Here is a 17992-nt window from a genome sequence, read left to right as displayed (position 1 = left end):
ATCTCTCGAGTCTCACGTCACCTCTTGGTGTAGAGGGGTCTAAGGGTGCTTGGGGAAGAAGGAAAAAAAAAAAAAACGGCTGGGGCTACGGCCAAGTGAGTTTTAGGGTCGTGTGGCTAATTTACGCTCTTGAGCGGACGGTAGACCGCGCTAGATGCAAGGAGAGACATGGTGTTAAAAGTAAACGGTCGCCGGAAAAGCGGCAGTTTTTTCAATTTTACCTACTTGTGGCTCATTATTGGCGCCGGGGTGAGACCTTGCCGCCGATTGTCGACGACGATGAGTGAGTGGGTGAGTGAGTATGAGAGAGATATGGAGGTTGTAGCCAGCAACGAGATTGTGGGAGCGGCAAGAGAAGAGATTACACATCTGGGCGGGCAGTAGGGCACTTGGCATCCGAGGTCATGTTGGATGGTTGATTCAGTGAGCAACAGACGATTCCAAGACTTGCATCATGTTGCACTGAATACGATCTGTCGGTCAGTTCAGCTCAGTTTGAAAAGGCCACACACTCTCACCTACCTCTTGCAGGAACGCACAGATTTGGGTGCATACTCTGTACGAGCACATGTCTGTGTCATTCATCCATCCGGATACACAAAATAGGGCATGCGGCTCGCGGCTCGGGATACGGCAACAGGGACATCTCCACAGCTCATTCATTGTTCCTGGGATACGGATGCAAAAAACAATGAGCACGAATAGTGACCGAGAAAGAGACCTTCATATCATCATCCCGCGCGGCGACTGTTGCTCTCTCCACCGGCAGGCTGCAGGTCGAGACTAGGCTGAAGCTGCAGAGAAGCTGAGAGGAAGAATAGTTGAGAATAAAAGCCAATGAGAATGCGTGCCAATATCCGCATCGTGGTACCATCTCATGTTGTGTCGCACTCTCTCATCCCATATCACTCAAACCTATTTTTTTGTTTTTTGTGCTCATCACAAAGTTGAATGGTCCAGGAACAGGGACGGGGCTCAGGGGTGTGTGGCCGCCTGTCTCTGCGATCGGGAGCAGCTGGCATTCGGTTAGGTGTGGAGACTGTGGGTCGGGTGATTGGCCACGCTTGTGTCTCATGTTCGGCGGTACCTGCATATGAGGAGCGGATAACAGGGGTTGAACCCGACAGGGGCCTGCCTGATGGGCAACTGGCAAGTCCGGACGACGGCAAGAGCGGGTGAGATTGACAGGTGCAAACAGTCTTAGCAGGCGCCACCCAGCTGAGGGATTGCGCAGGGTGCCCTTTCCTTGCCAACCGTTTTTTTTTTTTTTTTCTCTTCCTCATTCTGTTTATTTCCCCTTTTTATGTTTTTTATTCATTTATTTATTCAGATGAACCTTGCAAGTAAACCAACACTACCTCCTATTTTCCAAGGGGAAAAGGGGTTCGCGAGTTCAACATAACGATCGCTCTCTATCAGCCTCTTAATGCACATCATATTGTCTTAACACGACGATTACTACTATGCAAGACACAAGTGTGTGGTATAAGCCTAAAGGGATAGATACCATTGCATGGTATATTCCTACGTCCCCGTTGCCGCCACTACTTTCAACGTTGTCGAATCGGCGCCGTCGTCTACCGGCGCGGGTGGGTCCCGGCCACTCCTGGCTGAAATGAAGAGGCCTCTGTCTGTGGGTTGAGGAACCGGCTTCAATCTCTGGCCCCATGCGAGGGCTGTGTGTGCAGTGGTCGTACATCGTCTCTGTTAGCTTCGCAAGGCGGGCTTCTTGGTGCGAATACCTCAACCCCCCCGGCTCCGAGGGGTCATGTCCTTGGCCCCCTTCTCCTCACCTTTCACCGCACCTCATCCACGGTCATCGTCCTTGACCACGGCACAACCTAGTTCCTACTTCTGCTTGGTGCGGCCTAGGCCCGACACTTCTACCTTGCTTGCTAACCTACTACTAGCTCTAGCAGGCTGCGCTGCCTTGTTCTGCCCTGCCAGCTTCTTCCTCCTTCTCCTCCTCCTCCTCCTCCTCCTTGACAGACCCCCCATGTCTTTCTATGCGGGCCAAGCCAGCGTTTGGCCCCGTTCGGTCCACCCCTAATGCGGTTCGATGCGCCTGCACCGTACCTGGCTTCTCCCCTCCCGCTGCGCTGGCCTTGCAAGTGGTGTAAGCCAGCCAAGGTGTGAGTGGCCTCGACCGGACCCTGGACCTGCAATTCCAAAAGTCCATCAACTCTCCTCGTTGTCGCTGACCCAAGATGAAGGGCCCACGGCTCTAAGGGCCCTAGCCAGACACCCCCCCTTCAACTCTTCCGAGGATTGAGATCCTATCCACACGTCTACGTTCGCGCCCCTCCCCATGTCCCATGTTCTAATCCACCACCTGCTCCACGGGCTAAAAGGTCTCTGACCTCCTCGTCCCCTTCTAAATACCTTCTTCCCCTTCTCTCCTCTACCAGCGTTTTTGCTCTTTTTCTCTACTCTCCACAGTCTTTCGTTGTCAGTCCTCGGACACATTACATTCCTTCACCAAACCCCAGACACTCGCTATCGAGTCTACCATTCGTTCCTTTTGCGCAAACTGTGTCTTGCAGCCAACCTTTGAACCATCCGCGGAATTGATCTTTCGCCTCGTTTTACGAACCCCTCGAAACCGAACATCTTACCAGTCTACCCTCGTGGAGATATCTGAGAACCCCTCTAACCCCTCAACACCAAAACAAATATCAAAATGAAGTCCGCAGTTGCCGCCGTCGGCCTCATGGCCTCCCTCGCCAGCGCCAGCGCTTACCAGCCCCGCCACTTCCACTGGCGCCGTGACAACTCCACCGCTCCTGCCGGCCCCGGCTACACTACCCTCACCGTCCAGGTCACCGAGGTTGCCACCGTCACCTCTTGCGCCCCTACCATTACCAACTGCCCTGCCCGCAGCGGTACCCTCCCCGCCTCTGACCTTATCACCACCGTTGTCACCAACACCGTTGTTCTGACCGAGGTTGTCTGCCCCGTCACCGATGCCGCCAGCATCTCCCAGTCTGTCATCCAGGAGCACTCCACTGGCAGCCTCCCCGGCACCACCCTGACCGGACCCGCCGCTACCCCTACCGCCCCCGGCGCTCCCCTTACCACTGCTCCTGCCAGGACCAACTCTGCTCAGGACCCTACTGCCACCAAGCCCCCCGGCGACGACGATGACGACGAGGACGATGACTGCCCCGCCGATGGCGACGTCGAGACCTCCATCACCGAGATCGTCAGCACCAAGACCCTCACCATGACCGTTGGCAAGGGCTCTACTGCCTCCGTCGTCACCACCGCCGTCGAGACCACCGCCACCTCCACCGTCCTTGTCACCAAGCCCTACTCCGAGGGTGCTGAGAAGCCCACTGGTGCTGTCACCGGCGTCGGTAGCGAGGAGCCTACCACCACCACCACTGCCACCTCTACCGGTACTCGCACCGTCACCATCAAGCGCCCTGGTGCCTCTGAGCCCGCTGCCCCTGGCAACCCCGGCAACACTGGCTCCGGCGAGTGCCCTCCTGCTGTTACCGTCACCCTCCCTGCCTCTACTGTCTACGTTACCATCGGTGCTTCTTCCGTCCCCACCGCTCCCGCCGGTGACAACGGCAGCAGCAACGGTTCCGGCTCCGGCTCCGGCTCCGGCTCCGGCAACGGCAACGGCGCTGTCACCCCCAGTCAGACCGCCTCTGCTGAGGCCCCTACCAGCTCTGAGGCCGCTGGTGGTGACGACGACGATGAGGATGACTGCCCTGCTGATGAGGAGGATGACGATGAGGATGAGGATGACTGCCCCGCTGACGACGTCGTCACCGTCTCTTCCACTGTCACCGTTGCCCCTACCGCTGCTCCCTTCCCCACCAACGGCACCAGCGGTGTCGCCCAGCCCACCGGTGCTGCCCAGCGCCGCTCCAACAAGCTCTTTTAAAGTGTTTGATGTAGATTCCCCCCGCATGTCAAGTTATCATATTATGAGAAGAATCTATGATTCATGAACAAACACATTCTTATCCTTCTACCACTTTTGTCTTGTCTACACTTCCTTCAGGGTGAAAATAAAGCGAAAGTCACTGTACAAAACAAAACGGATGACAGGGGAAAAGGAGGAAAATCGGCTCTTTGGTTTTCAGTCCTGCCCCTTTCTGCGTTGTTGCGTTGTTTTATCTTTTTAGAGGCGGAAAAAAAGAGAGGACCACTCGACGTGGTGAGTCTTGCTTCTGAGGTTGTTTTTTTTCGGGTCATATCAAAGCATCGTCTTTTATGTTTTTGGGGTTTTCAGCATGACTTTTTTGTTGCTACAAAAAGTCTCCGAACTCTGGGAGGGAAACATGCATTTTCTTGGGTGCGCGCGTTCATGTAGCGAGTCGTTTGGGAGCACCTATGGAGAGGTGATGCTCTGCGGCATATCTTGTTCCCTTTTTCTCTAGTAAAGAGATGAAACAGGATGTTTGAGTTGCAAGAAAGAAAGAAAATCCAGAAAATTTCAGTTCTTTTGTATATACTCTTGTTTTTTTCTATCAATGGGGATGAGGTTTGGTGAATTTTGCTCTCTTCCCTCCCACCCCCACCCCCCTTATCTTTTTTCATGAATGAGACGATCGGTTGAAAGTCCAAATCTTGGCTGTTACAACGCGCTTGAAGTGATGTGTGTGTAAGTAAATTCGATGGGTATGTTTTGCGTGTGATTCGGAGGTTTTGTGAGACTTGGGCATGCTTGAGGGTTGTCTTGATTGGGCTCTGAGACATGAGTGTCCCCTGGTTGTCTTGAGCTTGTCTTTACTCTTGTTCTTTCCCAACTCGTTTCAAAGGGGGGAACTGGCGGTCTGTGCTTCCACGACTTTTGCGACGAAGATACAACTTTACGGTACAATCAGTTTCAAAAAAGGAGGGTGAGTTGGAGAAGAAACGTTTGACCACTTAGATAGCTTGATATTTTTAACAATAATATTCTCATGTTTCTTTCCGTTTGTGCTGAATGCTATAGAGTTCATTTTTCTGTTTTCAATCTGCGTTTTGATATATTGATATGCCTGTCCTCATGATGATAGTCGTTAAATGCTTTGATCTTACTCTGTCATTATGAATTTGGTTGTCTTTGGCATCTGCGCTACTTAGCCAAGTATTGCAAATTTGACGGCCTGCCAGGGGTTTTTGATACCGGTAATGAGCTGCTGGTTGCAACCAGTCATAAGCCATGAGTTCCCTTGAGACGCCATCATGAACTGGTGCCCCATGCCCTGCAATGTCAGCGGTACCTTTGACCCCAAATGTAATGACGTGCCTGATGCGCTCTGTAAATACCTTTTTACACCTCTTCCTTCCTTAACCTCCTCTCCTCTCGCTGCTGGGCCCGCGCCTCCTCCCTTCGTCGTTGCTCCTCAACCCTCTTCTCCATGTCCGCCTTCCTCTCTCTCAGCGCAATACAGAACTTCGAGTTGGCTCGAATCTGCTCGCCTTTCCAGATAAAGATGAAGGGGATAACGCACATGATGGCGCTGAGGCCGCCAAGCAGACTACATGCCCCCGCAATGCCGAGCCTATTGAACATTGGCGTCGTCGCCAGAGGCAGCACAACCGCCAGAAGAGACCGGCTGGTCGAAGCAGCGGCGTTGGCGGACGCGGCAAATATCTCATAGGCATCCGTGAGGTAGTTTAGCAGCGCGATGAATATAAGCATGAAGCCCGCACCAAAAGGTATCCCCGCAAGCATGGGGGCGACGAAGCTCACCCCCTCCCTCGAGGACCAGCCCAGCCAGAACAGAGAGACGAAAAACAGGGGACCACCGATGCAGGAGAGCGGCAGGCGCCGGTACTCTTCCTGCTTGGCCCAGGACGAGCCGTTCCGCAGCGCCTGTAGGTGCCTTCGTTCCCAGAACAGGAAGACGGGAACGGCGAGGAGTGCGCCGCCGCCTATCGGTAGATACGCCAACCCAGCCACACCCGGAGAAAGACCGTAGAGCTTCTGGAAGATTATGGGAAAGGCCTGAAAGGACATGTAGAAGATGGTGTAGACGAGTGCCAGGTAGGCACAAGAGCAGCTGACAATGGGTTCAAAGAGCAGCATGCGTACGGGACGTGTGAGGACGACCGTTGCGAGCTGTTTGAAATCTGTGCTTTCCAACTCGCGGGGTGCAACGACGGTCGAAGCGAGAGAAGGGTCCGATTTGCGTATTTTGCGTGCACGTCGGGTGAGGAGGATGGGTGCGTAGGTCTCGGGAAGAAGAGCGACTGGGAGGAGGGTTAGGCCGGCGTACATTAGGGCGATCCAGAAGGTCCAGCGCCAGCCTATCGTTGGGGAGCAGAAACCCGAAACAATTGGTGCGAAGAGGGGTCCGAAAGTGGTCATCTGTGGTTGGTTTAGAGAGGAGGGGTTTTGGAGAGGGGGTAGAGGGCGACTCACGACCATGAACGCCGTCATTGCACGTCCCCGGGTTTCGGGGTTGCCGTAGATGTCGGCGAGGATGCCCGTCACAATGGCGATGGGGGAGCTGGCAAAGATACCGGTGAAGAGTCGAAAGAATAGAAGAGAGGGCCAGTTGGGGGCTAGGGCGCAGGCCATAGTCCAGATTGTGAACATGATAAATGTGACAATCGTCAAAACGCGTCGGCCCAGGTGCTCGCTGAGAGGACCCCAGACGACTGGACCGAAAACATAGCCGATCAGGTAAACGGAGATCGGAAGGACCTGTTGCTGCGGACTCGTAATACCCCATTCCGAGGTGATGAAAGGGATGGCATTTGAGGGCAGGGCAGAGCCTAATGTGCTGTTGATGACCTGCATCATGGTCAGGCAGAGAATGAGAAATTTCTTAGTCTGAGAACTTGTTAGTCTTTGCAAAAGGTTGGGAGGCATGTGCTCCTTACATTTGACCAGTTGTACGGGTTTTCCGGGTCACCATCTTCCCATGATACTATTGTCTTCTCATCCTCTTCGCCTGATGAACTTGGGCTGGTGTGCTTTTCGTCATGTAGGCCCTGCTCTTCGCCGCGAGACTCATATCGATTACGCGCGTCATCTTCGTCTATCTTCTTCACGGCATCTGCCAAGGAGGACCGGTTGCCTAGACCATGTTAGATAACTAGGTTACTTGCAACTTATAGTTTACTAAGTCTCACGTTGAAGAGGCGAAAGTGTGCTTTCTATGTCTTCCCTGAGTTCGTCGGTGTGAGGCATCGCGAACCGTTTACAAAAGCACAACCTCTTGGCAGTCACTCTGGTTAAATGTTGGGGCTTTCACATTCCAGGACATACTGGGGGAGGGCAAGAGCCATTATAGTACGTGTATGGATTAATAATGCCCTAAACCGACGAGAGGCCCGATGATCGGTTGTCTGCATGCTGCATGTGGATGATCACCCTAGTCTGAGACCGTTTAGTCTTTGTTTCCACCCTCTTTTTGACATTATAGGAACTCAGGACGAATCATGACTGGCCCAGGGGTAATAAGGAAAAATTGAAGTCTTATCCCCGTCATCGCTGACGGAGGGGAAGCACGAGATGGGCGTGAAAGGTATGACTAGTCATTGGGTCATTAACCGCATCGGAGCCGAACCGCGACCCACTTGGACATCGATGCCGCCTATCTGGGCCGTCGGGGTAGTTCTTTTCCGGCGTATGCCCGGGCCTACCCCTCCATGAAAGGGTGGTCACTCGGCTCTTCAGATAGCGCCATTGTGTCGCTTCGATTTGCAATCGCCCAGCTAATGCCGATACCGTCACAGACTCAGAATTAGCGCTAAAAACATGCACCTTGGTAGAGCCTTGCTTGCTGATGACCCTTGAGGAGCCTACACCCAGCCTTCAGGAGACGCAAGTTTCTCCAAGAGAGCAACTGCGACATATCTAGCCCTCTAGCGATGAATGATTTATCGAGTACCTGACGTCGGCTGGAATTTCATTTCAGCGTTGATGGTTGCCTATGTTGTGGTGTGTCATGTCTGATCGACTAGTCGCGGCTCTGGTCGTCCAATCGTGATTGATTCATGTCTCAAGGTTGATGCTCTTTCCAAATCTGGCGTACAGCTCGACCTTGAGTTGGGTCATCTCTTCCTTGATCGTCTCCAACTTGGATTCCAACCCCTCGACCTCCTGATCTATTTTGGATGAAGCCTTCTCAAGCATCTCTAGGGCTTGCGGTTGCGGAACATGGAAATAGGCGTCGCCAATCTTGTATCTATCGTCCAGGTCAGTTTGTGCTGTCGTTAAAACATGTCTTGGATGGGTTCGTGTGCGTACGGTACGGTCTCGTCCTCGTCAGCTAGCTCCAGCTCTGTGCTAAGGTCGTCGAGTTCCTCCTTCTCTTTCTATGTGTCGCCACAACGTTAGCTGAGTTTGGTTGTTTGAATACAAGGCTAAACTGACGTTCTTGTTCTTGAGTTCATCTTCGATACCAAGTTCGTGCGAGTGCAGACGGCTGAATCTGTTGATCTTGTCCTGGTCCTCCCTCCGAACCTCAACCTCGTCGCCCATAGCCTCCTCATCGGCCTTGCTGAGCTGCAAGAAGCAATGTTAGAGCAGGTTCACAAATAAATAATTTCGAAGTACGTACCATGCGCCTCGATAACATTTTGAAGATTTGTTTTGCAGCTCGTAGCGGTGATTGGAAGGTTGTCGTCGATGCTGCTGGCGATTGGCGACTGAGGCAGGAGCTTCCCAAAAAGCTCGGAAGGAGGGTCACAGTATTGACACACAGTGCGGAGGGGTCATGCACTGTCCCAAGAAGAAGTCAGCGCAAGGTGTGTTCACCTCGGGAACTGCCGCCTCTAAACAAAACAAATCAGCTCCCCTACCCGGAACGTCACACCGAGCAGCTATCGCACGCTCAGCCATCTTATATCAACCTCCTCAATCAACAGATACCACGACGCTCTTGTACCGACATCGTCGATATGGCGCCTGGTCAGAAAGCATACCCGCGCGGGACGGTCAAAAAGATTGTTAAAGCCCATTCAAACTGCAATCTCAGCAAGAATGTTGATGTCATGGTCCGTTGATTCCACTTCCGACGCGTCGGTGACGCGCCGCTGACATCTCAACAGATCTACCTAGATTATGTTCTTTTCATGCAGACGTAAGTCAATAATTCAACTGATAAAATAATCTACGACGCTTACATTTACCCAGCCTCATTAAAGAGGCAGCCATTGAGTCCAAGAAATCCGGTGAGAGGGGTATCACTGCTAGGAGCGTGAAGAAGGTCACCTCGGTATGTTTTTATGCCATTACACATCTTGCACATGGAACTTGAGCGCTGACCATGTCCTAAGGATACCTTGACCAAGTTTAAGGGTTGAATCACCGAGCCTACCAGTCTGCGAGATATTGAATCCGACCCTCACCAGGGCACACATAGCGAACGCCGAGCCTTAGCGATCCTAACACCACAAAGGGTATACGTATGTGTCAGCAGAGCAGCTTGTTTTGGTAAGCAAGTTTGCGTACGCGCGCATACTCCTCGGCTGCCGAATCATAAAGGGCGGCAACCATGGCCCTTGTAGAGGTGATGCACAAGACGCAGGTCGGGCTGGGTCTAGGGACGATGGATCAGATATCGTGGGCTAATGCGGGGGAAAGCATCCTTTGCTAGAGTTAGGCGCAAGCCAAACTCAACGGTTTGCCTCTCGCCTGGGAACACCGTACTTGCTGGGAAATTCCCAATCACAAGATGACAACTGTGGAGTGGTATGTTCGTCTGAACAGACGGGTCGGACTCACCAATTTTGGACGGTTGCATTGTCTGGTGGCTACGAATCAGACCACTTATTGATGCAATGATTGGAAGTTGCGTTTTTGTAGGTCAGCAAACACTCCAGCAAGCATTCCCAGCCACTGAAAGAGCGGCAGACGCAGATTAATGCGGGGGATTAGCGCGGATGTACTTTGGGGCATCGGTTAGCACAAGGCTGATATGCCCTGTCTCGTACGTCATCCAAATATGGTCTCAGTGATGCCTAAATAAATTTGTCCAAAAATCGCAAGTAACCGCATTGATTCGAAGGAGATGGGAACCTTCTTCAATTCAGTACTCCCTACGTGCTATTTGTTACCATGTCATAGAGGTTGCCTTTGGGGTGACGTGTACCTGCGAATGTACCTTTTCTTCTTGCCAGTTCTAGAACCTTGACGGAGGAGAAACAGTGGATGCAGGGGGGTGTTAGGGAAACTGAAGGGAAGTAGCCAGCAGCCGGACGCCGGACAGGGGTGCTGTTGGCTCCTGGAATCCACTTCACCTCACCCAGAAGGGACGGCCTGAGCAGTGAATTGACTGGCCTCATTGCCTAAGCCTCCGCCCTCCACTGCATCATCTTTGCGATCCTCCAAAACTTGTCCCCGACCTTAATTCTGCACATACAACAGCTTCACCTAACTTTACCTTACCTTACCTTATCACTCCTCTTCACAACCGCGTTATCCTAATCATCTCTTCTGATCTTGGGGTCTTCCTTCGATTACGTATCCTAAGCAAACAAACAATTTGTTTACTCCTGTTACCTGTGCGCCTGCTGTTGTAGCTGGCCACCACGTCACCCGGAAAAAATCATACAAAGCTCACGCGACCACGACCGTGTTGTTGACTGCCATCCCCAGCTTCAACATGGCCGCCTCCCCCGTTCAGAACCCCGCGGTTCAATCCGAATCCAAGTCGGCCAAGAAGAAGAAGGCCAAGGCTGCTGAGCGTACCGATTCTCCTGCTCCCACCGCCTCTCCCGCTCCTGAGAAGGCTGATGGTTCTGATGAGTCCGGCGAGAGCCCCTACGTTCGGGAGCTTCAGAAGTACGAACCGACTATCAATTGATGCCTCTGAGATGTTTTATTTGCTAACCGATTTCTATAGGAACATCCGCAACACCAACAAGAAGCTTGTACGTGCTCCTACCCCTCTCTGCGCTTAGCTTTCTCCGCTGACATGTTGTCAAATAGACCAACGCCTCTAAGATCGATAATTTGATTGCCGAGAACCCTGGCAAGACCCTCGACCAGCTCGTTGCCTCCCGCATCATCAATGCCGACCAGAAGGCCCAATACCAGAAGAAGCCTGCTCTTCAAGCTCAGGTTCAACAATACGAGGAGCAGCTTGCTCAGTACAAGAAGATTGACCAAGAATACCGTACCCGCGCTGCAACTGAGAAGGCAGAGCTGGAGAAGGCCTTCGCTGAGAAGCTGGAGAAGGAGAAGGCTGACGCTGTTGCCGAGGTGAAGGCGAAGTTGGAGGGTGACTCCAACCAGTCTCTTACTAGCAAGCTCCTGATCCTGTCGCAATTCCTCCGGCTTGCCGCCGCTCGCCGATCTGAGGAAGCTGACCAGAGTGTCGACGAGAACCTTGCTCTCGAAGGAACCCTGCTTGCTATCTACGCAGGTGACGAGAGCGCTGTCGCTGCCATGCTGAAGCTCATCGACGGCACCAACGATAAGACGTATGGTGTCAGTGGCGAGCAGCTCGAGACGACTTGTAAGTTACGGCCCGTTAACCCCGAATTGCTATTCCTACTGACCTTTCCAAGTTGCCCAGGTCAAGGCTGCCTCTCAGGCATACAAAGCGCCTTACGAGGAGGGTGTTGCTGCCGAGGCTGGAGCTGTCGAGCCTGCTACCGATCCCACCGTCGCCAACGCTACCGTGAACGAGATCGAGGCTGGCGAGGGCGTCGCCCTGATCAACGGCCACGCCGAGCACAACACTGAGAGCCCTGCCAACGCCAACATCACTAGCGGCTCCGGCAACGCTGCTGGCGAGAAGTGGGACCAGAACGATAACAACTTGTCTGAATCCCAGGAGTGGGTTTCTGTCCCTCGCGATCCTGCCGAGACTGAGACTGGCGTCGAGGCCACCCCTGCCGCTGCCTCCAACACCCAGTCCTGGGCTGACGACCAGCCTGAGCACCACGAGACCCAGGCCGAGGTTCGTGATTTTTCATCTACACCCACATCATGACATGTTTGACTGACATTATACAGGCTCCTGCTGCAGCTCCCGCGGCTGATCCCAATGATGGCTTCCACCAGGTGCAGGGACGCAACCGCGGACGCGGTGATCGTGAGGGCGGTTCCGGTCATCGTGGCCGCGGCCGTGGCGAGTGGCGTGGACGTGGTGGCTACCGTGGCGAGGGCCGTGGTGGTCGTGGCCGCGGCGGTCAGCGTGGCGGCTCCGTCTCAATGCGAGGACCTCGCCGGACTGAAGAGTCGTAGAGGCGCTCTGTTCGACGGCGTTTTCGGGCATCTCGACGGTCGTTGAGTACGCCCCATCCCTACGCGTCGTCACGTGTCTCCCGACGAAATTATATGACTGGAGCATGGCGACGCCCTACGCAACGTGATTTACTGCAAGCGCTTTGATAGGTGTCAAGGCCTTTTGGTATGGGTGGGGAATGTTGATAATGGACGATTAACGCATTCGGTTTCCCTATTCTGGGTTTGTGGTTTATGGGCGGTTGGCATGGCTGGCGGTGTCGGGTGGCGTGGCTTACGCTTGTACAATACATAGCATGACTTTGGGCCGGCATACAAAAAAACAACCAGGAATGAGATGATAATACCCAAGAATTTGGATGTGTACATTTGAGTGATCTGTGGGTAACCAAAGGACAGATGGTCTGTATTACAGAAACGAGAGACTTGGAAAAAATAAAGAAACTAGGATGGCCTTATGATGCTGTGGTCTGGTGTCTGACCTTGTGGGGGCGGCTACACATGTTGTCGCCTATTCCATGACTGGCTTGCATTTTACCAGGAGCCTCTCTAAGGTTATTAGGCCGAAACCATTTCACAACCAAAATATGTCAGATGTATATTCTCAAAGCAAGTGATACATCTATATCTTATTTCTTTCAAGAAGTCAGCTCTGAAACCATGCAAGGGCAAGGCACTCACACGTCAATACCATGTCCCCCAATGCTTGCTTCAGCCAGCGACTTTGAATTAGATTGTAAGATGATTCATTTAAATGTTTTATATTCGAGAGAGTTGTGTTGTGCAAGACCCTGCGGAGAGTGTCGTATAAATTTGTGCAACTTTGATAAAAGGCCCCTGTAATTGGTCTTTACAAGACTGTTAACGCCTGTCTATTGAAATGCTGGATTCTCCTCAGTGTCAGCAGTCTCGACGTGTAAGACTCAAGTTGAATACCAACATTGGCATGAAAACACACTCACCCAGCCATTCAAGAGAGACGCTTCATCAATTTGCTTCTGGATAAGAGGTTCTGAGCTTGAAAGCAGGTATGCTGGGACGTAAACGGCTCCATGCACCGGGTGCATAGACGCCTGGTGAAGTGGCCGAAGAAGGTCTGAGTCGAGGTGCAGTTACTCATGGTGACACGTACGGGGATGGGTGAGATGTGTTCAAGCCGACTGGGTTGCAATCTTCTATTCGTGATCAAAAGTCGTATAAGTAGATCCTTTTTAGACTACGGGAGGGCTATCAAACTCAGCTTTTTCCCCCTGCCGAATCCGCCGCAACCTAGAACGTGTATTACATTTGCCCCTCTCCGCCATTTTTCGTCAGCCGCCTTTGGTCCAGGCGACGAGAGTGGAGGCCGAGATTCTGTTAAGCATACCGACATTCTCACCTTGGGGATGGGGGTTATACAGGGCAAACAATCACGGCAGTCCTCGCCAAGGTGGTTTTTGTTTCTGTTGTGCTGACTGGTCCTTCCCCCCTCACTTTCTTGGCGGGCGGCTTACGGAAGCCCTGGGCTGTGTGACAAGGCTTTGGATTGGGCGGGGGGGAAAACTTGCTTCGTTACACCAAGTGTTCGTCTGACTTGTGGGGACGGCACACTCACTCACGTTTACGCAGGCAAATCGGCGAATCCACACATCGTATGTGGGCGAAACCAGCACAGAACGCTCAGAATGGGAAAAGTGGTGTTGTTGGTGGAAGAACTAACTAACTGGCTAGAGGGCTGTGGAGGCTGGCTAAGACCAGTGGTGGCGGCCGTCAGCCCACGTGACGGGCCGGCGAGGCCTGCCACCCACATCGTAAGCATTGGGGGGAGGGAATCAGCCTCACTGTAGATGGCGGCAATTGGGGGTTTCCCCCCCGGTGCTGATCCTACAAGGAGGGCGTGTATTTTTGGGGGCGGTCTTAGTCATCGGCGACTTGTAAAGTCGGGTCCAGATCATGCGGATGTTGGTTAACGCCGCAGATCGTGATGAGTGAGCGAACCTACTTGGCAAATGGGCGGGATGGGACATGCTGCTGGGGGGGTTGTTAATACGAAATGACGTTTAGCTAAATTGGCAATGGGTTTAGGATCAGATCATGAAGTCTGATTTGAAATGGAATTCCGCATGGAGATAGCCGTCTCGATGAAGACGAGAGAGAGGCTTGCTTACTTTAGGCTATCAGCCGACTTTCACGATTACCAAATCACAAAACGTACGCAGGAACGAATGATTTTGAACGAGTGAGAGAGACAGAGCACATTGCGCCGTGTCCCTTGTCATGATTAAATTATATGTATATATGCTGCAACCAGATACGCCTCCCAAGATACCCCCATAATCATTATGCGCGGCACATTCTGCCGTCGGCCGCAACGTTCCACGCGTCGCTACCGACCGTCTTAAGCGCGTAAAAGACGCCAGTGGAATCCCACTTCTTCTTGATTTCCAAGAGACGGTCGTAGTTGCCGCCGAAGAAGGCCTCCTTCCAGTTCTCCATGTTGAAGTCGGCCTCGTTGACGTAGTTGCCGCTGCCGGGGGTGGCGGCCTCGATGGGCGGCATGATGTCCTCCGTCATGCGCTTCTGGTCAGAGACCATCTGGTTCCAGTTGGCGGGGTCGTTGCTCCAGGCGGTGGAGTACTGAACGTGGATGGCGGCGTTGCGCCAGTGAGGGTTGACAGCGTTGTCGACGCCAGCGGGGGCGCTCGCGTTGAGGGCGACACCGGCGGAGAGCACGCCGTACTTGTCGGCGCCGTAGCGGATCGCATCGACGTAGCCGGCGCGGGCGGTGGTGTCAGAGAGGACGGAGCGAGGCACCAGACGAGAGCCAAAGTTGTAGGACTCGACAGCGACGTGGCCGTAGGGGAGAGGGCCCATCCACTTGTTGTAGTGGTCGCGGTAGCTGTAGTCGGTGGCGGAGGAGGAGTAGGGGATACCGAGGTCGGCAAGGACGTCGAGGAAGGGCTGGAGGATGGCCTTGGCCTCGACGGAGGTCTTGTTGTAGGCCGTCAGGGGGTTGATGGCGAAGATGGAGCTGCTGTAGAGGAAGACGACCATGGCGCCCTTGTCGGTCATGCCGGGAAGGAGAGAGTGGAAGGAGTCGAGCATCTGCCACCACTTCTCTTGGGTAGTGTAAGCCGCGGCGGTCTGCAGACCAACACCGCCGACGTTGGCATCAGGGTAAGCGCGGACGGTGACGGACGTGACGACGCCAAAGGTACCGGGGCCACCACCGCTGAGGGCCCAGAAGAGGTCTGCGTTCTCCTTGCGGGAGGCGGTGACGATCTTGCCGTCGGCAGTGACGACCTCGAACTCGAGCGCCTGATCGGCGGCCATGCCGAAGTTGGTGGTGAGCGCGGAGTGACCACCGCCCTGGATGTAGCCACCGGCGGGGCCGACAGTGGGGCACTCGCCGCCGACAACGACGAGACCGGCGGACTTACTGGCCTCGGTAATCTCGTAACCAAGAACACCGGCGCCGAGTTTGATGGCGGGACCGTTCCAGAGGTCGTCGGACCAGCTGGTCACGGTAATGTCCTTGAGCTTGTGGGTCCAGGCGGCGAGAGCACCGGCACCGGTTGATCGACCAAGATGGCTGGAGAAGGGAGTAAAATTAGCGGGGGATTTGTGGACGCAAATGGAGTTTGGGAATAAGCTTACTCATGGCCCGTGTTGCGAACCAGGAAACGGATGTTGTTCTCCCGCGCAAAGTTGACGGTCTCGACGACGTCCTGGGCGGAGGTCACCTCGACGGCGTAGTTGACGTAGTTGCCGAGCAGGCAGGGGGTAGTGCGGTCGGTGAAGGGATCGCAGGACTGGTTGGCGAAGTAGCTCTGCATCACGGAAGATGAGGAGGGGAAGCTAGCGTCGTGTTAGTGGTGGTGACTTGACACAATTCTCGAGAGCTTGGTAGTGACATACTGAGTCTCAGGGAGAGTCCAAGCCGCGCGCAACGCCGTGCATGCGGCCTCATCGTAGTTAGGGTCGTGGCAGACCGAGCCGATGGGCACGGTAGCGATGAGCTTGCCGTCAACGGTGGTGTTGAGGGTGTTCCACGAGTCCGTAGAGGGCCAGCAGGCGTCACCGGGAAGGCAACGACACGAGTCATCAGCGCGCTTGTGGAGGACGGCGGCGGCGGCGGCAAAGGGCGCGGCAGCAAGGGCTGCCGTTGCAATGACGGCGGAAGACTTCATCTTGACAGGGCTGGAGGAGCGGAGAGCCGTGAATGAGTGTATAAAAAGGAATGACTGGGCTGCTGCAGGGAAGACTCCTGACGACCACACGAATCGTTAGGGCCATGGCGGGATGGTCTTTATATTGGAGGGATACCACGGCTTGGGAGGCCAAGAAGGCCGGCGTTGTTGGTTTGCAACACAAGACTGCGATCTTCTGGGCCCGGGCTGTGTAGAGGTCGTAGAACAGGGATGCAGAACGGGAGGGGGGCCAACCGTTGGAAGGTCTCGTCCGCGGCGCCAGGGCCGGTACTGGGGGTATCCCCCTTTGGGCAGCAAGCCCGGCATTGTGTGGTGTCGACGGGGTTATATTGCGGAGTCGCTGTACCCAGTGTTTTCCCCTTGAAGCAGGGACTGGGGGGCAAACATAGTGGTAGTTCTATCCACAGTCCACATTCTCTTTGCCCGAGCTTCTTCGGTCTCTTTTCTGCTCAGGATCGACGCGAGGTTCTTGGGGGGGGCTTGTGCGTCCTTGCACTGGGAAAACTGGATGAAAGTTGGATAACCATCGAGGCTTAGATTCTGAGCGCGAAATGAGACATGCGTACGGAGTACGTGTCATTCGATTTGGCAGGCTTCTGGAAGGGTTATGGAAGACTTGACCAGGGGTTCGCATGAAATCGAATCTCATCAACTGCCGGGGGTGCTGGTCAGGGGGATGAGCATCAGACGAACAGCTGTACGAGACAGCTTTAGATAAGTCGACATATGATAACTGCAGTTGGAATCGTGTTCTCTGTTGGTAATGCTGCAGCTTTACCCTGGACAATTGGCGATAACTGATCCCTGACTCGTCTGGATATGCCTCGGTTGCCACCTCCAGCTTGGCCCCTACTAGAGCCTGTTGACGAACACCCCTGTGTATCTACACTAGTGCCATCTCCATCTGGTCTTTGTTCCTGTTCCTGCAGCACAGGCCCCATACTGGCTAATACATAGCAGGCTCTCTTTGTCTAGGACGGGCCGTTGGCACACTGACACTGCGAGACGTTGACGGTAGTATTCGCACTGATGTTAACTTTGACGACGGGAGTGGCTGACGGTATTTGCCCTAATCTTGCGGGTATCACAAATGAATTCATATTTTGTGTCAACGGTGTACTAAAGTTGAACGCCGTGTCCGCCATAGTTCGTCGCTAGGATGTCTATTTTGAGTTGACGCAGGGAGAGGAGAGAGCAAATGTCAACTAAGACATTGGGCGCAGAAGCAATTCATCAGCCGTGTGGGGTGCATTTCGTACGGAAGGATTCTTGGTGCCTTTCTTTTTTGTGTCCATTTTTCGATAGTCCGAAGGACATGTTCCCTGTTCCGGCCAAGACGACCATTTTTTTGAAAACCAACAACACACAAACAAATATGTGCCGAGAACGAGAAATAATTTGCCGCCTCTCCCGTCCACACCACCACCACACCAACACCATCGAAAAATCACTTCCCAAATCAGTTCTTCCTCTTATCCAATAGCGGCCACTAGCGCCGCCGTTGCATGGCCTAAAATGGCCCAAACGTCTAGAACCTGCTCCGAAGCCTAGCAGGGCACGATGTCACCGGCCCGGGGCGAAAAAAGGAGGACCGAACGTTTGCGAGTGGCGACGTCGAACGATATAACTTCGGCGATAATGTCAAACTTTG

At 53.7% G+C, this 17992-nt stretch overlaps 6 protein-coding genes across 6 annotated transcripts; 3 read left to right on the top strand and 3 right to left on the bottom strand.

Moving 5' to 3' along the window:
- Positions 1 to 2680: 2680 nt before the first annotated feature.
- CTRU02_203109 (uncharacterized protein) lies at positions 2681 to 3895 on the top strand (the record flags this gene model as incomplete). The annotated part of the gene is made up of 2 exons (XM_070204141.1): positions 2681 to 3582; positions 3646 to 3895. The coding sequence occupies 2 exons, from the start codon at positions 2681 to 2683 to the stop codon at positions 3893 to 3895; spliced, it is 1152 nt and encodes a 383-aa protein (XP_070061904.1).
- A 1377-nt stretch (positions 3896 to 5272) lies between these two features.
- Positions 5273 to 6751, bottom strand: CTRU02_203108 (Polyamine transporter 3; the record flags this gene model as incomplete). The annotated part of the gene is made up of 2 exons (XM_036727187.2): positions 5273 to 6313; positions 6368 to 6751. 2 exons carry the CDS (start codon positions 6749 to 6751, stop codon positions 5273 to 5275), a joined length of 1425 nt encoding a protein of 474 aa, XP_036580981.2.
- Positions 6752 to 7948: 1197 nt separating this feature from the next.
- On the bottom strand, positions 7949 to 8534 carry CTRU02_203107 (prefoldin subunit; the record flags this gene model as incomplete). The annotated part of the gene is made up of 4 exons (XM_036727186.1): positions 7949 to 8141; positions 8204 to 8271; positions 8330 to 8461; positions 8517 to 8534. 4 exons carry the CDS (start codon positions 8532 to 8534, stop codon positions 7949 to 7951), a joined length of 411 nt encoding a protein of 136 aa, XP_036580980.1.
- Positions 8535 to 8856: 322 nt separating this feature from the next.
- Positions 8857 to 9261, top strand: CTRU02_203106 (uncharacterized protein; the record flags this gene model as incomplete). The annotated part of the gene is made up of 4 exons (XM_036727185.1): positions 8857 to 8952; positions 9007 to 9038; positions 9092 to 9173; positions 9235 to 9261. The coding sequence occupies 4 exons, from the start codon at positions 8857 to 8859 to the stop codon at positions 9259 to 9261; spliced, it is 237 nt and encodes a 78-aa protein (XP_036580979.1).
- A 1301-nt stretch (positions 9262 to 10562) lies between these two features.
- Positions 10563 to 12151, top strand: CTRU02_203105 (uncharacterized protein; the record flags this gene model as incomplete). The annotated part of the gene is made up of 5 exons (XM_036727184.1): positions 10563 to 10741; positions 10803 to 10830; positions 10889 to 11417; positions 11470 to 11864; positions 11921 to 12151. The coding sequence occupies 5 exons, from the start codon at positions 10563 to 10565 to the stop codon at positions 12149 to 12151; spliced, it is 1362 nt and encodes a 453-aa protein (XP_036580978.1).
- Positions 12152 to 14470: 2319 nt separating this feature from the next.
- CTRU02_203104 (isoamyl alcohol) lies at positions 14471 to 16320 on the bottom strand (the record flags this gene model as incomplete). The annotated part of the gene is made up of 3 exons (XM_036727183.1): positions 14471 to 15722; positions 15788 to 15988; positions 16049 to 16320. 3 exons carry the CDS (start codon positions 16318 to 16320, stop codon positions 14471 to 14473), a joined length of 1725 nt encoding a protein of 574 aa, XP_036580977.1.
- Positions 16321 to 17992: the final 1672 nt, after the last annotated feature.

This window comes from Colletotrichum truncatum, assembly GCF_014235925.2.
Source record: "Colletotrichum truncatum strain CMES1059 chromosome Unknown Contig_0002, whole genome shotgun sequence".
NCBI classification, from domain to species: Eukaryota; Fungi; Ascomycota; class Sordariomycetes; order Glomerellales; family Glomerellaceae; genus Colletotrichum; species Colletotrichum truncatum.
This window is presented reverse-complemented; position numbering and strand designations above follow the sequence as displayed.